Source organism: Dendropsophus ebraccatus, chromosome 9 (assembly GCF_027789765.1).
Source record: "Dendropsophus ebraccatus isolate aDenEbr1 chromosome 9, aDenEbr1.pat, whole genome shotgun sequence".
In the NCBI taxonomy this organism is placed as follows: domain Eukaryota; kingdom Metazoa; phylum Chordata; class Amphibia; order Anura; family Hylidae; genus Dendropsophus; species Dendropsophus ebraccatus.
The window spans coordinates 14,572,285-14,594,021 of NC_091462.1; the positions used below are offsets into that span (position 1 = coordinate 14,572,285).

A 21,737-nucleotide genomic window follows, 5' to 3' on the forward strand; every position below is an offset into this window, starting at 1 on the left:
TATACAGAGGACCCAATGCTACATGACTGTATACAGAGGACCCGATGCTATATGACTGTATACAGAGGAACTGATGCTACATGACTGTATACAGAGGACCCGATGCTATATGACTGTATACAGAGGAGCTGATGCTACATGACTGTATACAGAGGAGCTGATGCTACATGACTGTATACAGAGGACCCAATGCTACATGACTGTATACAGAGGACCCAATGCTACATGACTGTATACAGAGGACCCAATGCTACATGACTGTATACAGAGGAGCTGATGCTACATGACTGTATACAGAGGACAGGGTGTATGGCTCAGGCTTGCTTACACCATGATAGCTGCAATCTATAAGATAATGATGGGCTTGTTGAGAGGAGATTGCACAATGCCCAGATGACCAGAGGAAAGCTCATGACTGGGACACCATCTCCAGTGTGACTGTGTGTTATATACCGGGGGTCATGTCCCTGAACAGCTATAAACTAACACCACAAGATGAACTTTCTCTTTCTTCTTCATCACATCAACCGCCCCACCCGAGCTGTAGCAGAACATTTCACTACACAGCAGACTATTGTTCTGCAGTCAGTAAATCATCAGCACCGGCTGCATTCATTCCCCGTCTTCTCCTCTTCCCGTGGCATTGTTCAGCACATGTCAGAATGTTGTACACACATTCTGCCCTAAATGTCCTTAGTAATGATATAAATGTGTATATAACAGGGAGATGGTAATATGGGCTGAAGGGACTGGTCCTAGGTGATGTCATAACGAAAGGGGCGGGGCTAGAACTCACATACATGATCCAGCCACACCTCCTGAGACAACAGAAGATGATGCATCGTCTTAAAGGACTACACAACTTCCTGCCGGGGTAATTCCAACAGAAAAATTATATATATATATATATATATATATATATATATATATATATATATACGGATGTCAGCGCTATCCATCTCTCTCCATCCATCCATCTCTCTTCACCTGTCTCTCTCCATCCATCTCTCTGTCATTCTTTCTCTCCATCTATCTTAATCGAACCCTCTCTCTCTTCATCTCTCATCCATCTCTCTCTGTCCTTCCATCCATCCCTTATCCATCTCTCTCTCCATCCACCTCTCTTTCTATCCATCCATGCCTCCCTCTCTCTCCCCATCCATCTCTCTCTCTATATCCCTCATCCATCTCTCTCTCTCTCCCCATCCATCTCTCCATCCATCTCTCCATCCATCCATCCATCTCTCTCTTCTTCCATCTCTCCCTCTCTATCTTATAGTTTTATAGTTTTTTGAATACCGTTTTCTGATACGGATCGGGCATCTTGTTTTAGCTACAGAGAGAAGGCTCCATCAGAGGAGTCTGGCATATTAAAGTACCTGAATAGCTGCAGGCTGTACAAATCTTTGGGCGGCCACTACTGACGGTGTACGGTTACCTTAGTAATGTGAATTAGGTTACAGAGAGGTGGGAATTATAGATCAGGAGTGCTTTAGCTGTGATGGGGAGGCAGCCATGTTTATTGTAAGTTCGTACATGTATGTGATGAGTATACAGTATAGAGCCGCTCTGTGGTGTACCGCCATGTGCACCTGTAGTAAAGCCGTGTTTGTCTCAGGATTACGATATCACAGGGGTGAGCGCTGCTCTGGAATTCAATCCTTACCCTTAAATCAATGACTCTATTGTCCAGCCGAGTATCCTGGTTTACAGTAGCTCTTCCTTCCTAAAACAGGAAAAAAAACACAAAGAAAACACTCACAAAACATCAAGCAAAGTAACATAATACAGTAGAGGGATTGGGAGTCAATTCTCCCAGCGGCCGCTCGCACTGTCCTGCTGGGGGGCTCACTATATGGGGGCTCACTATACGGTGCAGAATGTCGCCAGAGCATAAAGAGTGCAAGAGGCAAAACTTTTCTGAATTAATCAAATGCAACGTTAGATCAGCACAGCATCTACTTCATTCTCAGGATCGTCCCTTTAGAGATCGCAGGGAACATCTCTTTAAGGGGCTTTCCAGGATTAGATAAACATGACAGCGCCACTATTGTCCTCAGGTTGCGTGTGGTATTACAACTCTGCTTCATTCACTTCAATGGAACTTAGCTGCAATACCGCACACAACCTGAGAAAAAGGATGGTGCTGTTTGTGGGAAAAAAAGTGGCCATGTTTATGGAATCTTTAACAACCCCCTTAATTAAAGGGATATTCCCTTCTAAGCTTGTTGGAGTCATCAAGTTAATTTTTTTTTTTGCAAAAACATTCATCAAGTAAACTTGTCTCCTTCTCCTGATATGCCGCTCTTATCCTCCCTTTGTTGACAGCTTGTTGTCTAGGTTACAGACCAACACTCTGCTCTAAAAGCAGTAGTCTGGCTGGTATATGTAACCTAACTTACATATTTAACATTATACAGTATATATACACACTATGGGGGACATGTATCATCCGGTGTACGGATGTTTTTCGGCGGAAAGTGCAGATTTGCGCATTATTTTATTCGCAAATGGCCGATTCACAAATCGGCACTTTCCGCCGAGTACGCCGGGGGGCGGGGAGGGGGTGTGAAGGGGGCGGAACGGAGGGCGCAGACTCAGAGTCCGCGCGATTCACCATCCGTTCTGCCAAAAGATACGCCGAAAACCTACTCCAGTCCTCAGCTGGCGTAGGTTTTCGGCCGTGCGCACCGGAACGCACGGGATTTATGTAGAGACAGTCCGCCTCTACATAAATCCCCGTATCGCTGGAGATGCGGGGACATTTTTAAGTCCAACGTAAAAAACACCAGACTTAATAAATGTCCCCCTATATCTTTGTATATCTACATTATAGCTATATACACAGTCCACTGCTTTTAGAGCAGAGTGGTGGTTGGTAAACTAGACATGATGTAAAACAATGGGAGGGAAAGAGCAGCAAATCAGAAGAAGACAAGTTTGGTGTCAGAAAGTTATACAGATTTGAAAATTACTTCTATTTACAGATCTTTAATCTTCTATTACTTATCAGCTGCTGTATGTCCTGTCCTGCAGGAAGTAGTGTTTTCTTTCCAGTATGCCCCCTGCTGCCACCTCTGTCCATGTCAGGAACTGTCCAGAGCAGGAGAGGTTTTCTATGGGGATTTGCTACTGCTCTAGACAGTTCCTGACATGGACAGAGGTGGCAGCAGAGAGCACTGTGTCAGACTGGAGAGAATACATCGCTTCCTGCAGGACATACAGCAGCTGATAAGTACTGGAAGACTGGAGATTTTAAAATAGAACTAAATTACAAATCTATATAAAACATTGACACCAGTTGATTTCAAAGATAAAAATAAATGTCGCCGGAGTACCCCCTTTAACTTGACTGGTCCCACAAGTATAACTATATTAGTTGAGAAAAGAATACCCCTTTAAGCCTCAAGTGTAATCTTTATTTGTTGGGAAGATCAATCTACTATGGGTCATGTCAGGTTGGGGAAGAGACTGATTGTAGTGTTGCTCTATAGGAGGATTGATGACTACTACTATGACACCTTAAGGCCTGATCAGCTGATCCCGGATCATAGTAATAACCATTATTATAATGAATAATAATAATAATGAATAATAATAATGAATAATAATAATAATAATGAATAATAATAATGAATAATAATAATAATAATAATAATAATAATAATAATGAATAATAATAATAATAATGAATAATAATAATAATAATAATAATAATAATAATAATAATAATAATAATAATGATGAATAATAATAATGAATAATAATAATGAATAATAATAATAATAATAAGTGACTCCCGAGGAGCGGGAGCTGTCGTGTCAGAGACCTGTTTACACAGGAGCTTCTCACGTACACAGAGGAAAAAACTAATGGAGATGTGAATGTAAACAGGAGACGCTGAGACTATAGAGCTCTGTAGTATAATGACTTCCGGCCATCCCGGCTGACGTGGAGGATCTTGTCCCCAGGGGCCAGTCAGGAGGGCCTGACTGCTGCTATCTATCACTTCTCACACAATCTGATAGAACATGGATGGTGTATGTCCGTATATCTGTTTTTTTCCTGTAGAGTACATGGCTGCACTATTCTTCATATACCACTATACATACATAGTACTTCCATTAGAGGTATATAGCAGGGATGGAGAACCTGTGGCCCTCCAGCTGTTGCAAAACTACAATTCCCATCATGCCTGGACAGCCTTCGGCTGTCCAGGCATGATGGGAATTGTAGTTCTGCAGCAGCTAGAGGGACGCAGGTTCCCCATGACAGGTATATAGCATCCAGATGTACCGGCTGTAGTAAACCGATCCCGCACAGCACTAAGTACACTGGCAGTGTGTCCCTTTGTGCCATGTATGTTTGGTGGCGGGGTTCCTCACCTCTTCCCCTTCGCCCTCAGGCCGCATGGCGTCTTCCAGCTGCAGAGGCAGGCGGGGCTCAGCCGCGCTGATCACGTAGATCTGAAAGTCAGGATAAAAATAGTTAGAGCAGAAGTGGAGATTGTTGTGATAGACACCTGGCTACAACAACACGCGGTGCGAAACTGCCAACACCGCGACTGAGACCTGTGAGAGGAAACGTGGCGGCGACTCAGCAAAACATGGTGTACAGATGCTGTATGGGGCTAAATCCCCCACAATCCTCCAGGAGGCCTCTTCTCACAGCTGAGGGTTTGCTACATTTGCACTCAGCCCAAACACATTGCACTTGCACTGATACACTGTAGCAAACCCTGAGCTGCTGCGACCCTGGGATTCGGACAGCGCAGTCACTTACCCTCTCTATGTGAAGCTCCACATCCTGCTGGGTGCAGCTCTCGATCTTCTGATCCACCTTGCGCACAATTCCTTCCACATCTATGATGCTTTCCTTGGTGATGCTAAAGAAGAAAACAAAGCGGATATTCAGTTCTCAATTGACCCATTAATGCTTTTATAGTGTCCCCTTAAAGTGGTTCTCCTACTTAACCTTTTTGTTAAAAGGATCCCTTAAAGGGGTTATCCAGAATAAGAAAACCATAATTGATTTCTTTCAAAAACAGCGCCACCCCGTATCCTCATATTATGTGCGGTATTGCACCTAAATTCTGGTTAACTATAAGGAGCTGAGTTGTAAAAACACGCACAGTCTGAAGACAGGGGTGGCGCTGCTTGTGGAAGAAAGCAACTATGGTCTTCTAATCCTGAATTTTCCCTATAATTCCTCATGTTGGGACTGGCTGTTATCTGTGCGGAAACTGCTTCCCGCAGCGCCCTCCACAGGGAAAATGAAGCATTACAGAGTGCCCATTCACATAAATGGGATGTCTGTGTAATACAGGACAGGGCCCTCAAGAGGGAGAGATGCTCTTTGTATCTACTTTGTTGTGGGCTAATGATGGGGATCCTAAACAGACAGCGCTTTACTGGGTTTTCTAATCTAAACAACTGCTTTATGGAGACTGGAGACTTAAAAATCATTAACAAAAAAAAAAAAAAGTTTTAAATAATTTCCAACATTTCTTTATGGAGAAGAGCCACAATTTTTAAAAAAAAAAAAAAAAAAAAATAGTATAATAAAGTAATAATAATATAGTAAAAACAAAATAAATAAAACAAATGATACATAGTAATAAAAAAATATATATTAATAAAATTTTTTATATCTATCTATATATCTAATATATATATATATATATATATATATATATATATATATATATATATATATATATATAGTAATAAAAAAATAAATAGAACAAATGATATAAAGTAATAAAAAATATATATTTCCAGGATGCTGTTTGGCAATGATGAATACTCTGTTGTGTGTGAGCAGCCAGATCCGATTATCCGGACAGCTACCTATGAATATGTGACCGGCGTACAGTAAGGCGACATGGGGTCCGGGCAGATAACCGGGGACAATAACCATATATCAGCCAGTGGGATCTTTATACCAAGGCTTCCTCCCATAATAGCATCTGCAGCTCCTGGGCCTGATACTGGGCTTGTAGGCATCAAAGTGACATATAAAATGTCAGTCTAAACAAATCCAGGAAAGATGGCACCAAAACAGCTTCATTACCCTGAACAAACAAACAGCGGAGAACAACAGGGATGGCCGGCTAATAGGGGAGGTCACATCCTGGATCAGCCATGGCCGCCCCTCATACCAGTGAGCTGACCAGGAGGAAAGTAAAAGTCCCTCTAATGGGAGCAATGACTGAAGTGACCCGGGGCGCTGCGGGTGACTGCACATTACTGCATAGGTGGGTATATACCGTATATTATAGCCAGGAGCAAGTGTGTGATGTCTGGTGCAAAATATAGTGTGTGTACAGCAGCCAAGAGGGGGGGCAGGTCTCTTTATAGTTGTGCATACACATTTTCTAAAGTAGCGTCCCTCCAATATGTGGTTCTCCGACCACTGTATGACTACAGCACCCTGAATGATGGGAGTTGTAGGCTTAAACAGTTGAAGGGGCCATAGCTTGGGGGGGGGGGACCCTGCTTAGGGCATGATGGGAGTTGTATTCTGCAACAGCTGGAGAGCCATAGTTTGGGGCATGATAGGGGATGTAATGCTACAACAGGTGGAGAACCACTGATCAGGAAATACTGCTAAAGCATGATGGGAGTTGTAGTTTTGCAACAGCTGGGAAGTATAAGTTGGTGCACATTGCTCCCCAAATGATGGGAATTGTAGTTCTTCAACAGCTGGTGAGCCACAGATTGAGGATCACTGCTCCAAGCATGATGGGAGCTGGACACACTGCTCAGGGTATGATGGGAGTTGTGGTTCTGGAATGACTGGAGAACACCGGAAATCTCTGACTAATATTCCCAACTCTTTATATTGTCTCACAATGGATCTGAGGCCTGGCAGATGCGTCACTGTTACCAGTATAGGATCCCGCTGGTCTGAAAATCTTCATGGATTGAGGAGATGACAGGACATTATAAAGATGGGGGAACCTTCGCTTTGGCTGTCCAGGCATGATGGGAATTGTAATTGTGCTGGAGAGTCACAGAAAATGAAAAACACTGTACTAAGGCCGGGATGGGAAACCTACGGCCCTACAGCTGTTGCAAAACTACAATTCCCATCATGCCTGGACAGCCAAAGTGATGGGAATTGTAGTTTTGCAACAACTGGAGGGCCGAAGGTTCCCCATCCCTGCAATCCAATAAGAGCCGTCACCTCGGGCCAGTCCACCGTGGCTACCTATGGCAATTCCAATCTCACCGCACACCTGAATTACATGGACAATCTGCATATGATTGACAAGGACAAGGAGCGCAGCACAACAACTACTACTAATACTACAAAGCCTCCATTTCCATATGAGTGGTCTGCTGGTGCCTGCAGGGCCGCGGCCGTCCTCCATGCATTAAGCGGAACACAGCCTTGTTATTGCAGGAAATTAACACGGCCACTAAAACCTTGTCAGGCTAATTGCTAAGACTGAAGATACGGCCATCCATCCCCTGATCAAAGCGGCCGCCGTCATCCGCCCCGCTGTCCTGAACATAAAGGAGCCATTCTGAGATCCGGCCCAGAGCTGAGCCACCTAGGGGGGCACACAGGAGGGCAGAGCCCACTCCGCGCCCAGGGATAGGACCACGTCAGTCAATGGAGGGATGAATGCATTGCCTGCCGGGGGTTCTAGCCCCCGGGGAGGGAGCGGACCCTAGGCTTTCACTGGCCCCATTGTCATGTACAGTGTCAGGAGGATCATTAGTCAGAGAATTAATGGCTGTCTGGAAGATGGTGACAATATACGTGACGGATCAGCCATACTGGGGGGAGTCACTAGTAGGCTCTTGTTTGGCTTCTGAAACCAGATGTTTAAAGGGGTTATCCAGGATTACAAAAACATGGCCGCTTTCTTGCAAAAAGGGCACCTCTCCCATTCAGTGTGGAGTTTTGCAGCTCAGTTCCATTGAAGTGAATGGAGGTGAAGCGTAATACCACACACAACCTGAGGACAGAGGTGGTGCTGTTTTTGCAGGAAAGTGCAAAAGTGTTGGATAACCCCTCTAAAGGGTGAAAGAACAGGGTCCTTCAGTGATAACCTCAGTGAATGGGGAAACCTAGTAACCTGCCAACTACTGGAGGTGGTATCCCTGCAGATCAATAGGTGGCAGCACAGAGCAAGCTCTCCTCCTTCTGACCTACTTTTTCCCTGTAGATGCATTGCCTATAAAGGCCAGACTAGAAGGACCAATAAATAATAAGTGCCAATTTACTATAAGGGGCTGAGGTAGTGAGAAGATAGAGAAGATGAAGTGACACATGCCATGGCAGTCGTGTAGCAAGGGCTGTAGACAGACGGATAGATAGACAGACAGATTCTCCCTGCAGCCACTGCTAAAGTCCGTCTCTGAAGTGACAGGCCGCTCAGCCAATCACAGCCTTGCAGCAAGTGACAGGACAGCCATCATCCACAGGTGCAGACTGTAACTTCTAAGTAACAGCGAAAACGTCATCAGAAGCCACATTAAAGGGATTTGGAGAAACAGAACGTGGAGATCCCCATCAGCATCGTTAGTTTGCCGGGACGCCGTGTGCCACCTTATACTAGCAGCCGCAGCTACACTGGGAAGTCACCTGTCTCATGTATAGGTGCCATATACTGATCAACCATCCACTGTGTATGGCCTGACTCTCCCAACAGCAGATATGTCTGAGGATGGATGGAGGGTCGGGTAAGACGGGACGCATCATACCTGATAAACATAAACCACATGCACAGGTGTCTGACAGCGGCTGATGCTGCCTTCACCATTGAGAACATAATGTGCACAAATCTCTCTGCTTGTAAGCTACAATGTATCAGTCTGGAGTCCAGGCTGTAGAGCTCACAGAGCATTGTCTACACTGGATACAGCTGGGAGCAGGACTAGCTATGTACAATGTATCAGGCTGGAGTCCAGGCTGTAGAGCTCACAGAGCATTGTCTACACTGGATACAGCTGAGAGCAGGACTCGCTATGTACAATGTATCAGTCTGGGGTCCAGGCTGTAGAGCTCACAGAGCATTGTCTACACTGGGTACAGCTGGGAGCAGGACTAGCTATGTACAATGTATATGTCTGGAGTCCAGGCTGTAGAGCTCACAGAGCATTGTCTACACTGGGTACAGCTGAGAGCAGGACTAGCTATGTACAATGTATCAGTCTGGGGTCCAGGCTGTAGAGCTCACAGAGCATTGTCTACACTGGGTACAGCTGAGAGCAGGACTAGCTATGTACAATGTATATGTCTGGAGTCCAGGCTGTAGAGCTCACAGAGCATTGTCTACACTGGGTACAGCTGAGAGTAGGACTAGCTATGTACAATGTATCAGTCTGGGGTCCAGGCTGTAGAGCTCACAGAGCATTGTCTACACTGGATACAGCTGAGAGCAGGACTAGCTATGTACAATGTATCAGTCTGGGGTCCAGGCTGTAGAGCTCACAGAGCATTGTCTACACTGGGTACAGCTGAGAGTAGGACTAGCTATGTACAATGTATCAGTCTGGGGTCCAGGCTGTAGAGCTCACAGAGCATTGTCTACACTGGGTACAGCTGAGAGCAGGACTAGCTATGTACAATGTATCAGTCTGGGGTCCAGGCTGTAGAGCTCACAGAGCATTGCCTACACTGGATACAATTGTATTACTTCTCAGCTGAGAGCAGGACTAGCTGTGTACAATGTATTAATATGTAACAAAATAGTGTAACGTGAGGGGTATATGGGATAGCTATTTATTACACCCCCCCCCCCTCTTCACCATTAACCCTGTGATGTCACTGGTGGACATGAAGACAGACATGGCGGATTGTTTTGGTGAATCAGTCACTCTCTCGCCTCCATTAGATCTGGAGCAGCGCCGGGAGACTAAACATCTATTACTGGCTCTTCCTCCTTCCCGGACTAAATATATATAAAACGGAGGAAATGGAAGAAAACAAGACAATGACGGCAAAACAATGTAAAAGCAGCAACGCACTTGTTTACTGTGCAGGGGGTGAATCACGGAGGGGGGGATACAATGTGACACAACTGGGACTATACATCATCATGGAGGAGCTGCGGCCGGCAGCATCGATCCAGGTCCCTAAAACTGAACTTTTGTTTGTTTCACATTATTATCCAATTTTGGAAAGGTTAAGTGACTACAAATAAAGCTTTGGCTGTCCAGGCATGATGGGAGTTGTAGTGTTGTCACAGCTGGAGGGCAGCAGGTTTCCCCATGCCTGGTCTAAGTAGATGTCATTAATGCGTCTGTCACTTAAAAAAAAACTTTGACATGTCAAAAGTTTGGATCAGTCACAGTCAGACCCCCAACAATTCTTAGACAGGTCCAGGAGAAGGGCACAGCTAGGCTCTTCCCTCACTGCATTCTCCATATTGCTGCAGGAGATGGTTTCTATACTCTTAGGGTCCTATTACATGGAGCGATTTTTAACGATTAACGATCGCAAACGAGATTGTTTATCGTTAACCTGAAATCGTTCCCCATATTACACAGAACGATGGCCATTAGTTACGATCGTTACTACGATCGTTTATTCCTTATGATCCCAGCAAAACAATGAACAATGTGCAATTACACTGAGCGATTAGTGAATAAATGCGAACGAATGTGGAATTACAGCGAACAATAAGCGATAATATTAGGTTCAGATCTAAATCAACGATCAACGACATGTGAACGATTTTCCAGTCGTTGCCTGCAATTACACAGAACGATTATCGTTTAAATTTGAACGATATAACGATTTTTTGCACGATAATCGTCTTGTGTAAAAGGGCCCTAAGGCCCCAACCGATCAAATCTTTTGACGTGTGTCCAATGTGTCTGGCAATGGGGTGATCCATATAATCTTCTATGAGAAAGTATAGGTATGGTGGGACATCCTGTCAGGTCACTGTGAGGGTCTTACATGACTGATTACCAGCAGATACAATTCACACTGCACAATATACTAATGAGTAACATATGAGGGAGAGGGGAGACCCCCCGGACGGCTCATTAAGGAACAAACCTTGGGCCGCCCCGGGCCCCTCAGGACACTGTCATTATAATGAAGTGGTCAGTCACCAAGCATGCCTTGGGCAGCACTATGGCCTCCAGAGCTGTCAATCAAATCTAAGTCTAGAAGGATGATGCTTGTGCATGGGCTTCAGTAAAAAGGCTGCAAAATCTCTTTGATCCTGCAGAAAACTAATCCAGGAATGGAATGAGCAAAGAAGAACTCTCCATTCTCAAGCATTTATAGTATATAAAACAGTAACCGCCATGTCTAAGACCTCCACCCACTGGGAGAACAGGGCTCCCCTAATGCAAAGCAACCACTAGCTGCACTGGCCTCAATATAGGGACGGCCATCTATGATGGTGGTCCCAGAGATGGCAGCAAGAAATTATGGTGGAACCCCTTTACCGCTCTTATTTTCTGCTACTGAAGGATCTCCAGCTTTAAAGGGGTCAAATCACTTCATTTACCAGAAATGACTCCTTTTGCTAGAAAAATAGCTCTTAAGTAATGGCCACTAGTATCTCACTTCTCTACAATCTGCTGTCCACTGCCTGTTGTCAGGGGAATTCTGTCTCTAGTAACAGCTAGATCAGGACAAAACACAGGAAGTAAGGGCAGGACTAAGTATGTTCTATGTGCAGGAGATAGAAGCTGAGAAAGGATGGACTGTGTACCTTCCTGCTCAAAGTGAGTTTCTTGCAAACAGTGCCACCCCTGTCCCTAGGTTGTAAGTAGTATAACAATTCAGCTCCATTCACTTTAATGAACTAAGCTGCAAAATCACTTTAAAACTAAGGACAGGAGTGGCGCTATTTCTGGACGACCCTCTGAGGCTACTGAAAATGGAAAATCCTTAATGTAACCAATTTGTGTGAACATACCCTAACAGTGAGTTATATACTTTCACATAGCCGTCCTATAATCCAGAATACTTTTAATCCGACAAATTATAAAGACTTATTGATAAAAGAGAAAGTCCGTGAACTCTGCAGCCCTGGTGCAGCCATGAGAAGGAATTCCCCGCCTGGTCCGGCTCCCTGTGGTTCTCACTATAATCAGACGGACACTTATTCTGCCTTTACAGTTGCAGAAGCAGAAAATGAAAATGATTTTTTCGGGTAATTTATGTAACTGACGTGTGGTTAGATGTACAGGGCGTAAGCAGCTGGGAATCCCCCGACCACAGCTCCAGCCCCGGGATTTGTGTACTCAATATGGTTAAAGATTTCATATCCTCAATGTAGCCATAGACTTCCAGGAGGAATAACAGGGGGACGGCATAATGTTAGGTTGTAAGAAAAGGTATTTATAGGTTACCTATCATTGTATAAAACTTCTAATATGTGTAATGTGAGTAGTCAGGAGTCTGGGCCGGGGGAGGGGGGTGCGGGGTGCTAAGACCGATAAATAAAGTTGAGTATTGTCCCCTTTATTTCTGTTTATCTCTGCAGTTCCTCTGTTATTCCTCCTTGAAATCTATAAGGGGCTGAATGCTGGGCGCCATCTTCCCTCATGTCATAAGATGCTGATGGGGGTGGGGGGGGGGGGTCACCGCACGCAGTCAGGGTGGTCCTGTTACACGGAGCGATTTTTAACGATTAACGATAAACTATCGCAAAAGAGATTGTTTATCGTTAACCTGAAATCGTTCACCATATTACACAGAACGATGGACGTCAGTTCCGATCGTTACTATGATCGTTTATTCCTTCTGATCCCAGCAAAGCAATAGACAATCTGCAATTACACTGAACGATTAGTAAAAAAATGCGGAACTTGAGCAAACGAATGTGGAATTACAGCAAACGATTAGCGAACAATTAGCGATAATTTTAGGTTTAGATTTAAATCAACGACCTAGGAAAGATTTTTCGATCGTTGCCTGCAATTACACAGAACGATTATCATTTAATTTCGAATGATATAACGATTTTGCGCACGATAACCGTCCCGTGTAATAGGGCCCTTAGACTGTGTCACTGACAAAGAGGTCCAGGGAGAATGAGGCATAAAAAAAGAATCCTGGAGCTGCCATATATATCTCCACCAAGGGGCGGTACTAAAAACAACAGGCGGTTTATTAAAGATAAAACCGGTAGGATACATAAAAGTAGCAATAACGAGTTTCGGGAAGATCTCCCTTCCTTAGACTGCATAGGTTCAGATGGCTATGTTTGTTTTTTACATTCATAAAGGCCACCGAGATGGCCCATAAGGGGGTGGGGCTAACCAGTAAGGGGTGGGACTAACAGGTAATGAGTACGGTTAACAGGTAAGGGGTAGGGCTAACAGGTAATGGGTGGAGCTAACGCGTAAATATTTTCCTTTGACAAGAGGAACTCTAAGGACATGTATATGCCCATAACCCTGTAGATTTTTGCAAAACCGTGCTAATTTCTGTCAAATTCTCGCTATCACTGATTTAAATAGGCGGAGGGAACCGCGCAGAAAAGGAGTGACATGTGACATCTTCTCAGCGTGGCCATGTGCCAAAGCTTCCACTGAAGTTGGGTTACTATGACTGTGTGCACGTGCTGTAATGCAGTTATTAATTTAGGCGTACACCTCCAGGAGGAGAGAACATCCCAATGAAAGGTGAGGGGTGGTTATAGCCCTCTGTACGGCTCAGAGAAAGCGGCTACACAGCACTAGGATTACAGATTAGCACAAATGGAACAGCTCAAGTCCGGTCATTCAGCATTTGATTACCGGTGGCTGAAGAAGTTGGATGCCGTCCTAGGGAGTCCGGGAAAACATGGATATAGTCTATGGCCTAAGGGTACGTGCACACCGCGGAATGGTGACGGATAACCCGTTGCATATTCCGCAGCTCCCATCCGATGGCGGACTGTGGCGGACACGTGCATCTCCGCCTGTGTCACAGACTCCATTCTATGCGCGGGCGGATTCCGTCATCCGTCCAAAGAATGAACATGTGTTATCTGTCGCCATTCCGGAGTGTGCACATACCCTAAGGTTATATGCAGACTACATATCTGAAGAGATCATCTGCAGTACCGGCCGGATGATCTTTAGGGCCGCAGAGTTCGCATCAGAACTCCCCACAGCACACTATAGAGCGAGCGTCCGGAGCCCCTCGCTCCATTGTTTGCGGCGCCGCTAGGGATCATGCCCAGAGCGTATACTATGTATATACACTCCTCCCGGGATCCCATAGACTGCAAGGTAACGTATATTTTCGGAATAATCTTGGCCGTTGTTGCAATGTGCAACGACAGCCGTGGTTTTACGAAAATATACATTGTGCAAACATAGCCTATGGCTGTATCCATGTTTTCCAGGACTCCCTAGTGCTGCATCAAACTTCTTCAGCCACCGGTAATCAAATGCCGAATGACCGGACTCAAAGCTGGGGTCTTATGCAACTGTCCTAGTAATGCTGGATAATTCATTTATTCTTACATTTCCAGGAGGGGTAACAGAGGAGCATCACAATACAAGGTTCTCCAGAATTGTTATTTCACAGAGAGTGAAAGCATTTACTATAAAGAGACAAGTCAGAACATGACAAGACCTCTATAAGGAAACCGAGAGTGCGCTCTACATGTGGTTTGTGGTCTGACAGTGGCTGGGGTGAGTGGAAGTACCCGGTGAGTATTGGTGGAACGCTGAAAGAAAAAATACAAAGTGAAAAGACATAATCCCCTCTGTGGTGACAGTGAGCTGAATCTCTGTAAACTAATGTACATAGCTGGTAGCTGGGCGCACATAAAGAACATGCTTAAAGGAAGATTCCGGAAAATAAAATCCCTTCCATTTCATTAAACAAGTTACATAACTTTTATTTATTTTTTTTACACATTTTTATATTGAGTGGCAGCGGTAAGGGGTGGCGCGGTCTCTCTGCGGCCACCAATAGCCGTGTCAGGAACTACAGGGCTGCTCAAACTCTGTTCTTGACACAGTTACAAGTACTGAGCCTTCTCTGATGTCTATATAATATATGTTAGTGTTCGAATAGACCCTACATCTAGGGAAGCTGTCTGTGTCAGTAGCGCTGCAGTCATGGCAACCTGTGAATCGGCTAAAGCGCAACTGACACAGACAGCTTCCCGATGTAATGTCAATTCTAACACTAATATATATTATCTAGACATCAGAGGCGGCTCAGTATCTCTAAAGATATGCTAACAATAATTGTGGCAAGAAATCGCTTGTATAGTCCTGCAGTTCTTGACACAGCCATTGGTGGCATTAGAGGCCACAACACCCCTCTCATAAAAAAAAAAGTTTTTATATTATATATTATATACTTATAACTTTATTAAAACTTAACTTGTAACTCAGTATCGTTACAGTATCGGACTGTGGCAGGACACCGCTTGTATAGTCCTGCAGTTCTTGATACAGCCATCTGTGGCAGCAGAGAGGCATGTCACTCCTCATTTTAAAAATAGGATTTTTCTTTAAATTATAGTTTCTTTAACAGACTTCTATTATATACTTGTAACATTATTAAACAAATGTAAAAAAAAAATTGTTGGAACATCCCTTTAAGTATTTTACAGTCTTCTCCATAAAGTTTCAGAAAACTTTACTTTTCTGCATATACAACCCCCTGTGTCCTCCCTGAAGCCACAGCCAGCTCCTTTGTGTTGTGTGTAAAGGCAATGTGGCCGGTTGCTGGATAGGCTGCCGCTTCATCGGCTCCCAATGAATTTCAGGTCTGGAATCCATTGTGAGTCTAATGTATTCAACAAGACGGTGAAGCGGCGATCTTAAACAAGTGCACCCCCCCCCCCCCCCAAACTTCTACTTCTTCTTAAACAAACGGAGCATTGATGTGAATGTGTGAAAATGGTCCCAGCCCTGCCGGACGGGGGGTTCTCACCATTGTTTACTGTGACAACAGGATAGAATTGCTTACTTACTTGGCAGCAAACTTAACCATCTGCTTGCTCGCGCGGTCTCCCACAGCTATCAGGGCCTGGACGTTGAACTGCTGCTGACGTAGGACCAGAAAACACTGCTTTCCTGGGAGGGGAGCAGAATACAGGTGCATTGGACACTTGAATATAAAAAGTATAAAAAATGCCGCCATATAGAGACATAGAAAGAATTAGGGAACAATATATCAGACCATGGAATTGTGCGAGACAGGGATTCCAAACTTGTTGCCCTTCAGTAATTGCAAAACTACAATTCCCAGCATGCCCAGATCGGCTGTCTGGGCGTGCTGGGAGTTGTAGTTTGGCAACAGCTAAAGTTGGGGATCCCCGCTGTAAATATACAAACTCAATGCAGTTGAGATGCAGCGACTACCAACATTGGCAGCGGTATTTTTTTTTTTTTTTTTTTTTACTTTTTTTTTGTTCTGTATTCAGGGTCATAGTCAGGGCTAAATAGCAGCTAATGGAAAGTTACATTACACTGACTCCTATGGAGAAGGGGGGAGGCTTTCCTATGGGTCACATACAACCTGAGTAAGACCGCGACTTTGAATCATCATCAGCATAACCTAACTCTTAAAGGGGAATGTAGGGCATACAAAAATAGGGGGAATAGGCATAATGAAATATATTATATATATATAATATATTTCATTATGCCTATTCCCCCTATTTTTGTATGCCCTACATTCCCCTTTAAGAGTTAGGTTATGCTGATGATGATTCAAAGTCGCGGTCTTACTCAGGTTTTATGTGACCCATATATATATATATATATATATATATATATATATATATATATATATATATATATATATATATATATATATATATATATACACACTATTTATTTATTGTGTCACTGCCTTTTTTTTTTTTTTTTTGCAGAAATCAATAGTTCAGGCGATTTTAAGAAACCTTGTAATTGGGTTTATTAGGCAAATATGCCATTATGTGAATTCAAAAAGACTCCCCCCCCCCCTCCTCTCTCTGTCATTCACTGCTCATTATCAGGAAATCTCGACTCTTTTACAGTCGAGCCCTGAGTAACCTATGGAGGAGGGTGGGGGGGGAGGAGGAGGGAGATTAGTCGCCAGCAGAGAGAAGAGAACAAAGGATTACACAGCAGGACCTGAGTGAAAGCCATATTCAGAGGTCAGTGCTGACTTCAGAGGAGATAGCCCGGTGATATAGCTGAAAATGAACTCTTTGTTGTCCTGTTTTGGTGCCTCATCTCCCTCCACCCCTCCCCTCTCCATAAAGAACCATGAAAACAGAGGGGAGAGCTTCAAACTGCTTTTTCATGATAAAAATACATTTTTCGGCTAATAAACCCAATTACAAAGTTTCTGTGTGTCTCTGTCTATTGATGGATTCCACAGTGGCAGTAATTCAGCATCAACAGAGAGAATACTGCTGTACACTATGTGATACTAGTAGGGCAAGTATCCACACTGTGTATGGAGGAATTAATTTCTATTGGCTAGACAGCCATGATGGGAACTGTAGTTCTGCAACAGCTTAAGGGTCAAGGATTCCCCATCCCTGCTCTTGTACATGTTTAAAGTTTTTACAAGTGACAGGTACACTTTAACTCCACCCCCTATGACAGACATGTGACCCAATAGGTTAACTGTGTACCTCTCATCTCATCGCCCACAATGCACTGCTCTGTAGACTGCGGCAAAGTGGTGAACTTCGCTTTAGTGTACATAGTTTTTGGAGTGAATTTTTAGGCCTAAAGTGGCTATTTTGTTCATTTGAGAAAAAAAAACAAAAAGTGCCTAAAATGACACATAAAAAAGCTTCATAAAAGCAAAAAAAACCCCAAAACTCAAAAAAGATAAATAATGTGAAAAAATAAAATAGTGCGTGGCATGTGGAGCAACGTCAGAGGAGCGGCACCATTTCCTTGGTGTGCCCGTGTTTGTCTGCAGTCACTCAGCGGGGCTGACAATCACTAATGGCATATAGCCTTTTCTGTGACAATGGGTCCTGGGCCCGCTATAGTGCAGGAATGTTTACTTTGTACGCCTAAAATAACATGACATTTGGGAAATGTGTGCCACGCCTGCAGAGCCCAGACCGGGTGGCCGAACGACGGGGGAGACGTCATCTTACTGAGAACCTCACATTTATACTCAGCCGCTCACTCCCTCATAGACACCACTGATCGGGAGAACGACCTTTGGCCTTTGTCCTATTTCTAACTTGTCACGATGCTGAACATACCATTAACCAAAGAAAGAAAAAAAATCTAGATTTAAGCGGGTTTCCTGTTTTAGCAGAGTAAAATTATACAAGGCAGTTCCACGAGCCATGCAGTTACTGTAACTAAGGAGTTACACAAACATAGTAACCCTTTACCATGTATATATCAGATACTGTAGCAAATGATCGGACAAGCACTAACGTCTGGTCTACTAGATGTCTCCCCTCTCTGCAATCTTCTATCCACTGCCTGTTGTCAGTGGAAATCTGTCTCTAGTAACAGCTGGATCAGGACATAAGACAGGAAGACAGAGGCGGAGCGTAGCATGTGCTGGAGAGAGGATGAGGGCTGTGTACCTGCACGCTGAGCCAGTCTGCCTCTTTTAGATTATTCTTATTGTGTCTAAAACAGGGATGGGGAACCTTTGGCCTTCCAGCTGTTGCAAAACTACAATTCCCATCATTCCTGGACCAAGCATGATGGGAATTGTAGTTTTGCAACAGCTGGAGGGCCGAAAGGTTCCCAATCCCTGGTCTAAGAGATAGATAAAGATTTTACTCTTTTTTCTCCCCATCATAGAGTTAAGAAAATTTTGCCCTTGTGTAAATACAATACTAGAGATGAGTGAGCACCCTAACTCTCAAGTGCTCATTACTTGATTTCAATACTTTCCAATTCTGGAGTGCTCAACTTGAGTAATAAACCCCATTGAAAACAATGGGAGACTCGAGTATTTAACTAGGTGCCCCCCAATGTAACAGCCTGTCCCCCAGCGGGTTAAGCTAACCTCCTAGTGGTCAGACTGTGCCCTTTTTTGGGGGAAGGTGGGGAGAAAAAGGAGCAGGGAAAGTATACTTACCACTCTGGTCCTCACTATCGCTGCTCAGCCAATCAGCAGCTGAGACAAGACACACAGCAGCCGTTGATTGGCTGAAGACAGGTAGAATCCCGTAGAGGTAAGTACACTTTTAACAAGCTTTTTGTTAACAAGCACCTGAGCAGCACGCAGTACTTCCTTGAGTATCAAGTACTTTCGAGAAGCCCCATACTCGAGTGAACACTGTACCTGATAGAGAGTGCTCACTCATCTCTAATAAATATCAGTTTCTCTATTGTTGTATGTTCACCCTCCCCCCAGCTTCTCAGCATCAGCAACAATAGTAGCTCAGTGCTTAGTGTAACCCCTTTATTGCAGTTTCTTTATTTCCTTGCATACCCAGTGCACCAGTAACCCCTTCTCCCTGCACATGCCATCTATACTACAGGACTGTGTAAATTCAGCACCGTGCCAGCCTGTTAAGTTCAGTGCAATATGCCATGGCATAGCAGAGAGGAGTATGTGCTGTTCTGTGTGTGGCCAGAGAAGTACGGGAAAGGAAGTCCTGTGTGTGTACTCTCTGCCCCATGAAAGGGACTCTCAGGGGCTCAATAACAGCAGTGAGGGCTCTACAACTGCATGGTCACCTCTCTAAAGGGTTAATGCAACCAAACTAGGCAGGGATTTAAAAGTCTTTATATATGACAGATTGGAATATCAGTCTATGAAGATGCATAGAACCTGATACAGACAATACAGCAAGACGATGAGCACTTACCCTTTGCTCTGCTGGTGTGGACCCTGGCGCGGACCCAGACAGTCTCATCAGCTTTCTGCGGCGTCAGGTCTTTTACTTTCACGAGGACCCGCTCTGGAGGAGAAGAGAGAAATCATGGCTGTCATAGGTTTTATCTACAGCTGCTGACACGGCTGTATTCAGCATAACATTAGCCCCTGTCTACACTCCCATAAAGAATCCCGAGGAGGAAAATTGATGGAGTACATAAACTACAACACACTGGGCTACGCCTGGACGGCCGTCAGTACGGGCAAAATGTGTGCATCATGTAGATTAAGCACCAGGCCGCCGATCCTACCTCCAACAATGGGGCATAGTGTCCATTGGGCCAAAGCAGGCAGGTTACTTTAGCCATAGTGGGCAGTACCTTAGTGCTAGGATCAGAATAAGGCATTAGAGGCACTTAAAGGGAACCAGTCACTAAGACAACGCTATCTACTCTATCACCATCATGTTATAGAGCCGAAGGAGCTGAGAGGATTGATATATAACTTTGTGGGAAAAGATTTAGTATAACTTGTAACTTTTTGATTGAAATCCCTGATCATTCTGAGATAAGGAGTCCAGTGGGCGTGGTCACTCAATGGACAGGACTCTTAAGCATGTAAACATCAGAGATGTCTATTAATAAATTACAAGTTATACTGAATCTTTTCCCATAAAGTTAAGCCCCTATTTCACGGGTCGTCAACAGGAGCAAACAAGCCCTCTCGTTCCCCGCTCGCTGCCGCCGCTATTCAATGCGGCTGCAGCGAGCGGGTGAGTGCGGGAGGGGCGGCGGGGTGCTGCTGGGGGGCTGCCCGGGTGATCGCTGATTGTCCAGGCAGCCCATAGGATACAGCAGCCTCTGCTGCCGATGCTCCTATTCAACGGAGCGACGGCAGCAGATCGCTGCTATATCAGTCGCTTGTTTTTCAACATGTTGAAAAACAAGCGACTGCAACGGTCAGCTGACATGAACGATGTCGGCTGATCATTGCACTCTATTCCACGGGACGATTATCGTCCGTAGCGGCAGATATCGGTCGAATACGGGCGATAATCGTTCCGTGGAATAGGGCCTTTATATACCAATCCGCTCAGCTACTTCTGCTCTATAACATGATGGTGATAGCTTAGGTAGCATTTTCATGGTGACGGGTTTACCTAAAAGACTTAAGCCTTGCCTAAAGGGGTTGTTTAGGTTTAGAAAGAAAAAAAATCATGGTTGCCTTCTTCCACAAACAGTGCCAAGCAGCAGTACAACAGACAACCTGTGGACAGGTGTGGCGCTAATCCTAGACAATCCCTTTAAAAAGAAAAACAATCCAAACAATCCAGGCTCATAGGTACAGAGAAGAGTAACAATGAAACGTACACAGATAGAAACCTACAACGCATATACCATATAGCATGAGCTCTGACACGGCGTCTATTATAGCAATGATATCTGATATAGAAGCAACAATGCACAGGATGAATATTCTCCAACCCCGACTGTAAACAGGAGAGACGGTTCATACATCTCTGTATATAGGGAGACCACACTGTGGGGGTTACAGCGCTACTACTTTCATCTCCCACACAACTCTCTCTATGTGGGTCACACTACGATCACGGTTGTTTTTATGCAAAACTTGTTATACAACAATCAGCGATACAAAGAGAGCCCAGCGATGGACCCGTTCTATAGTATCTAGACGTATACAGTATCTGGGCGTCATAGTACAATGGGAGTAGTAGTTCTGCAACAACTAGAAGGCTACAGGTTGGATACCAGTGTTTTATAATGGGGAGCGGGTGCAGGAACATAATAAAGAAAGTATACTTACCCATCCCCGTGCCCCCGCAGCGCTGCCTAACCCCTCTTTCACAGCTGCCGGTCTCATGCACCTCCTGCTACATCAGGACCTGGCTGATGGACTGCCTGCTCAGCCAATCAGTCACTGAGGCAGCACACTGCTGCAGTCACTGACTGGCTGGATGGGCAATCCATCAACAAGGC

At 44.6% G+C, this 21,737-nt stretch overlaps 1 protein-coding gene across 1 annotated transcript in view; it reads right to left on the reverse strand.

Annotated features, from left to right (window-relative positions):
• Positions 1-21,737, reverse strand: part of DARS1 (aspartyl-tRNA synthetase 1) — a 74,129-nt gene that overhangs the window by 22,235 nt on the left and 30,157 nt on the right. The window contains exons 5-9 of the mRNA XM_069982651.1: positions 19,733-19,825; positions 15,908-16,010; positions 4,783-4,885; positions 4,386-4,466; positions 1,667-1,726 (exon numbers count right to left, since the gene is read on the reverse strand). Coding sequence (XP_069838752.1) covers positions 1,667-1,726; positions 4,386-4,466; positions 4,783-4,885; positions 15,908-16,010; positions 19,733-19,825 — 440 coding nt within the window. The remainder of the gene's footprint in view (positions 1-1,666; positions 1,727-4,385; positions 4,467-4,782; positions 4,886-15,907; positions 16,011-19,732; positions 19,826-21,737) is intronic.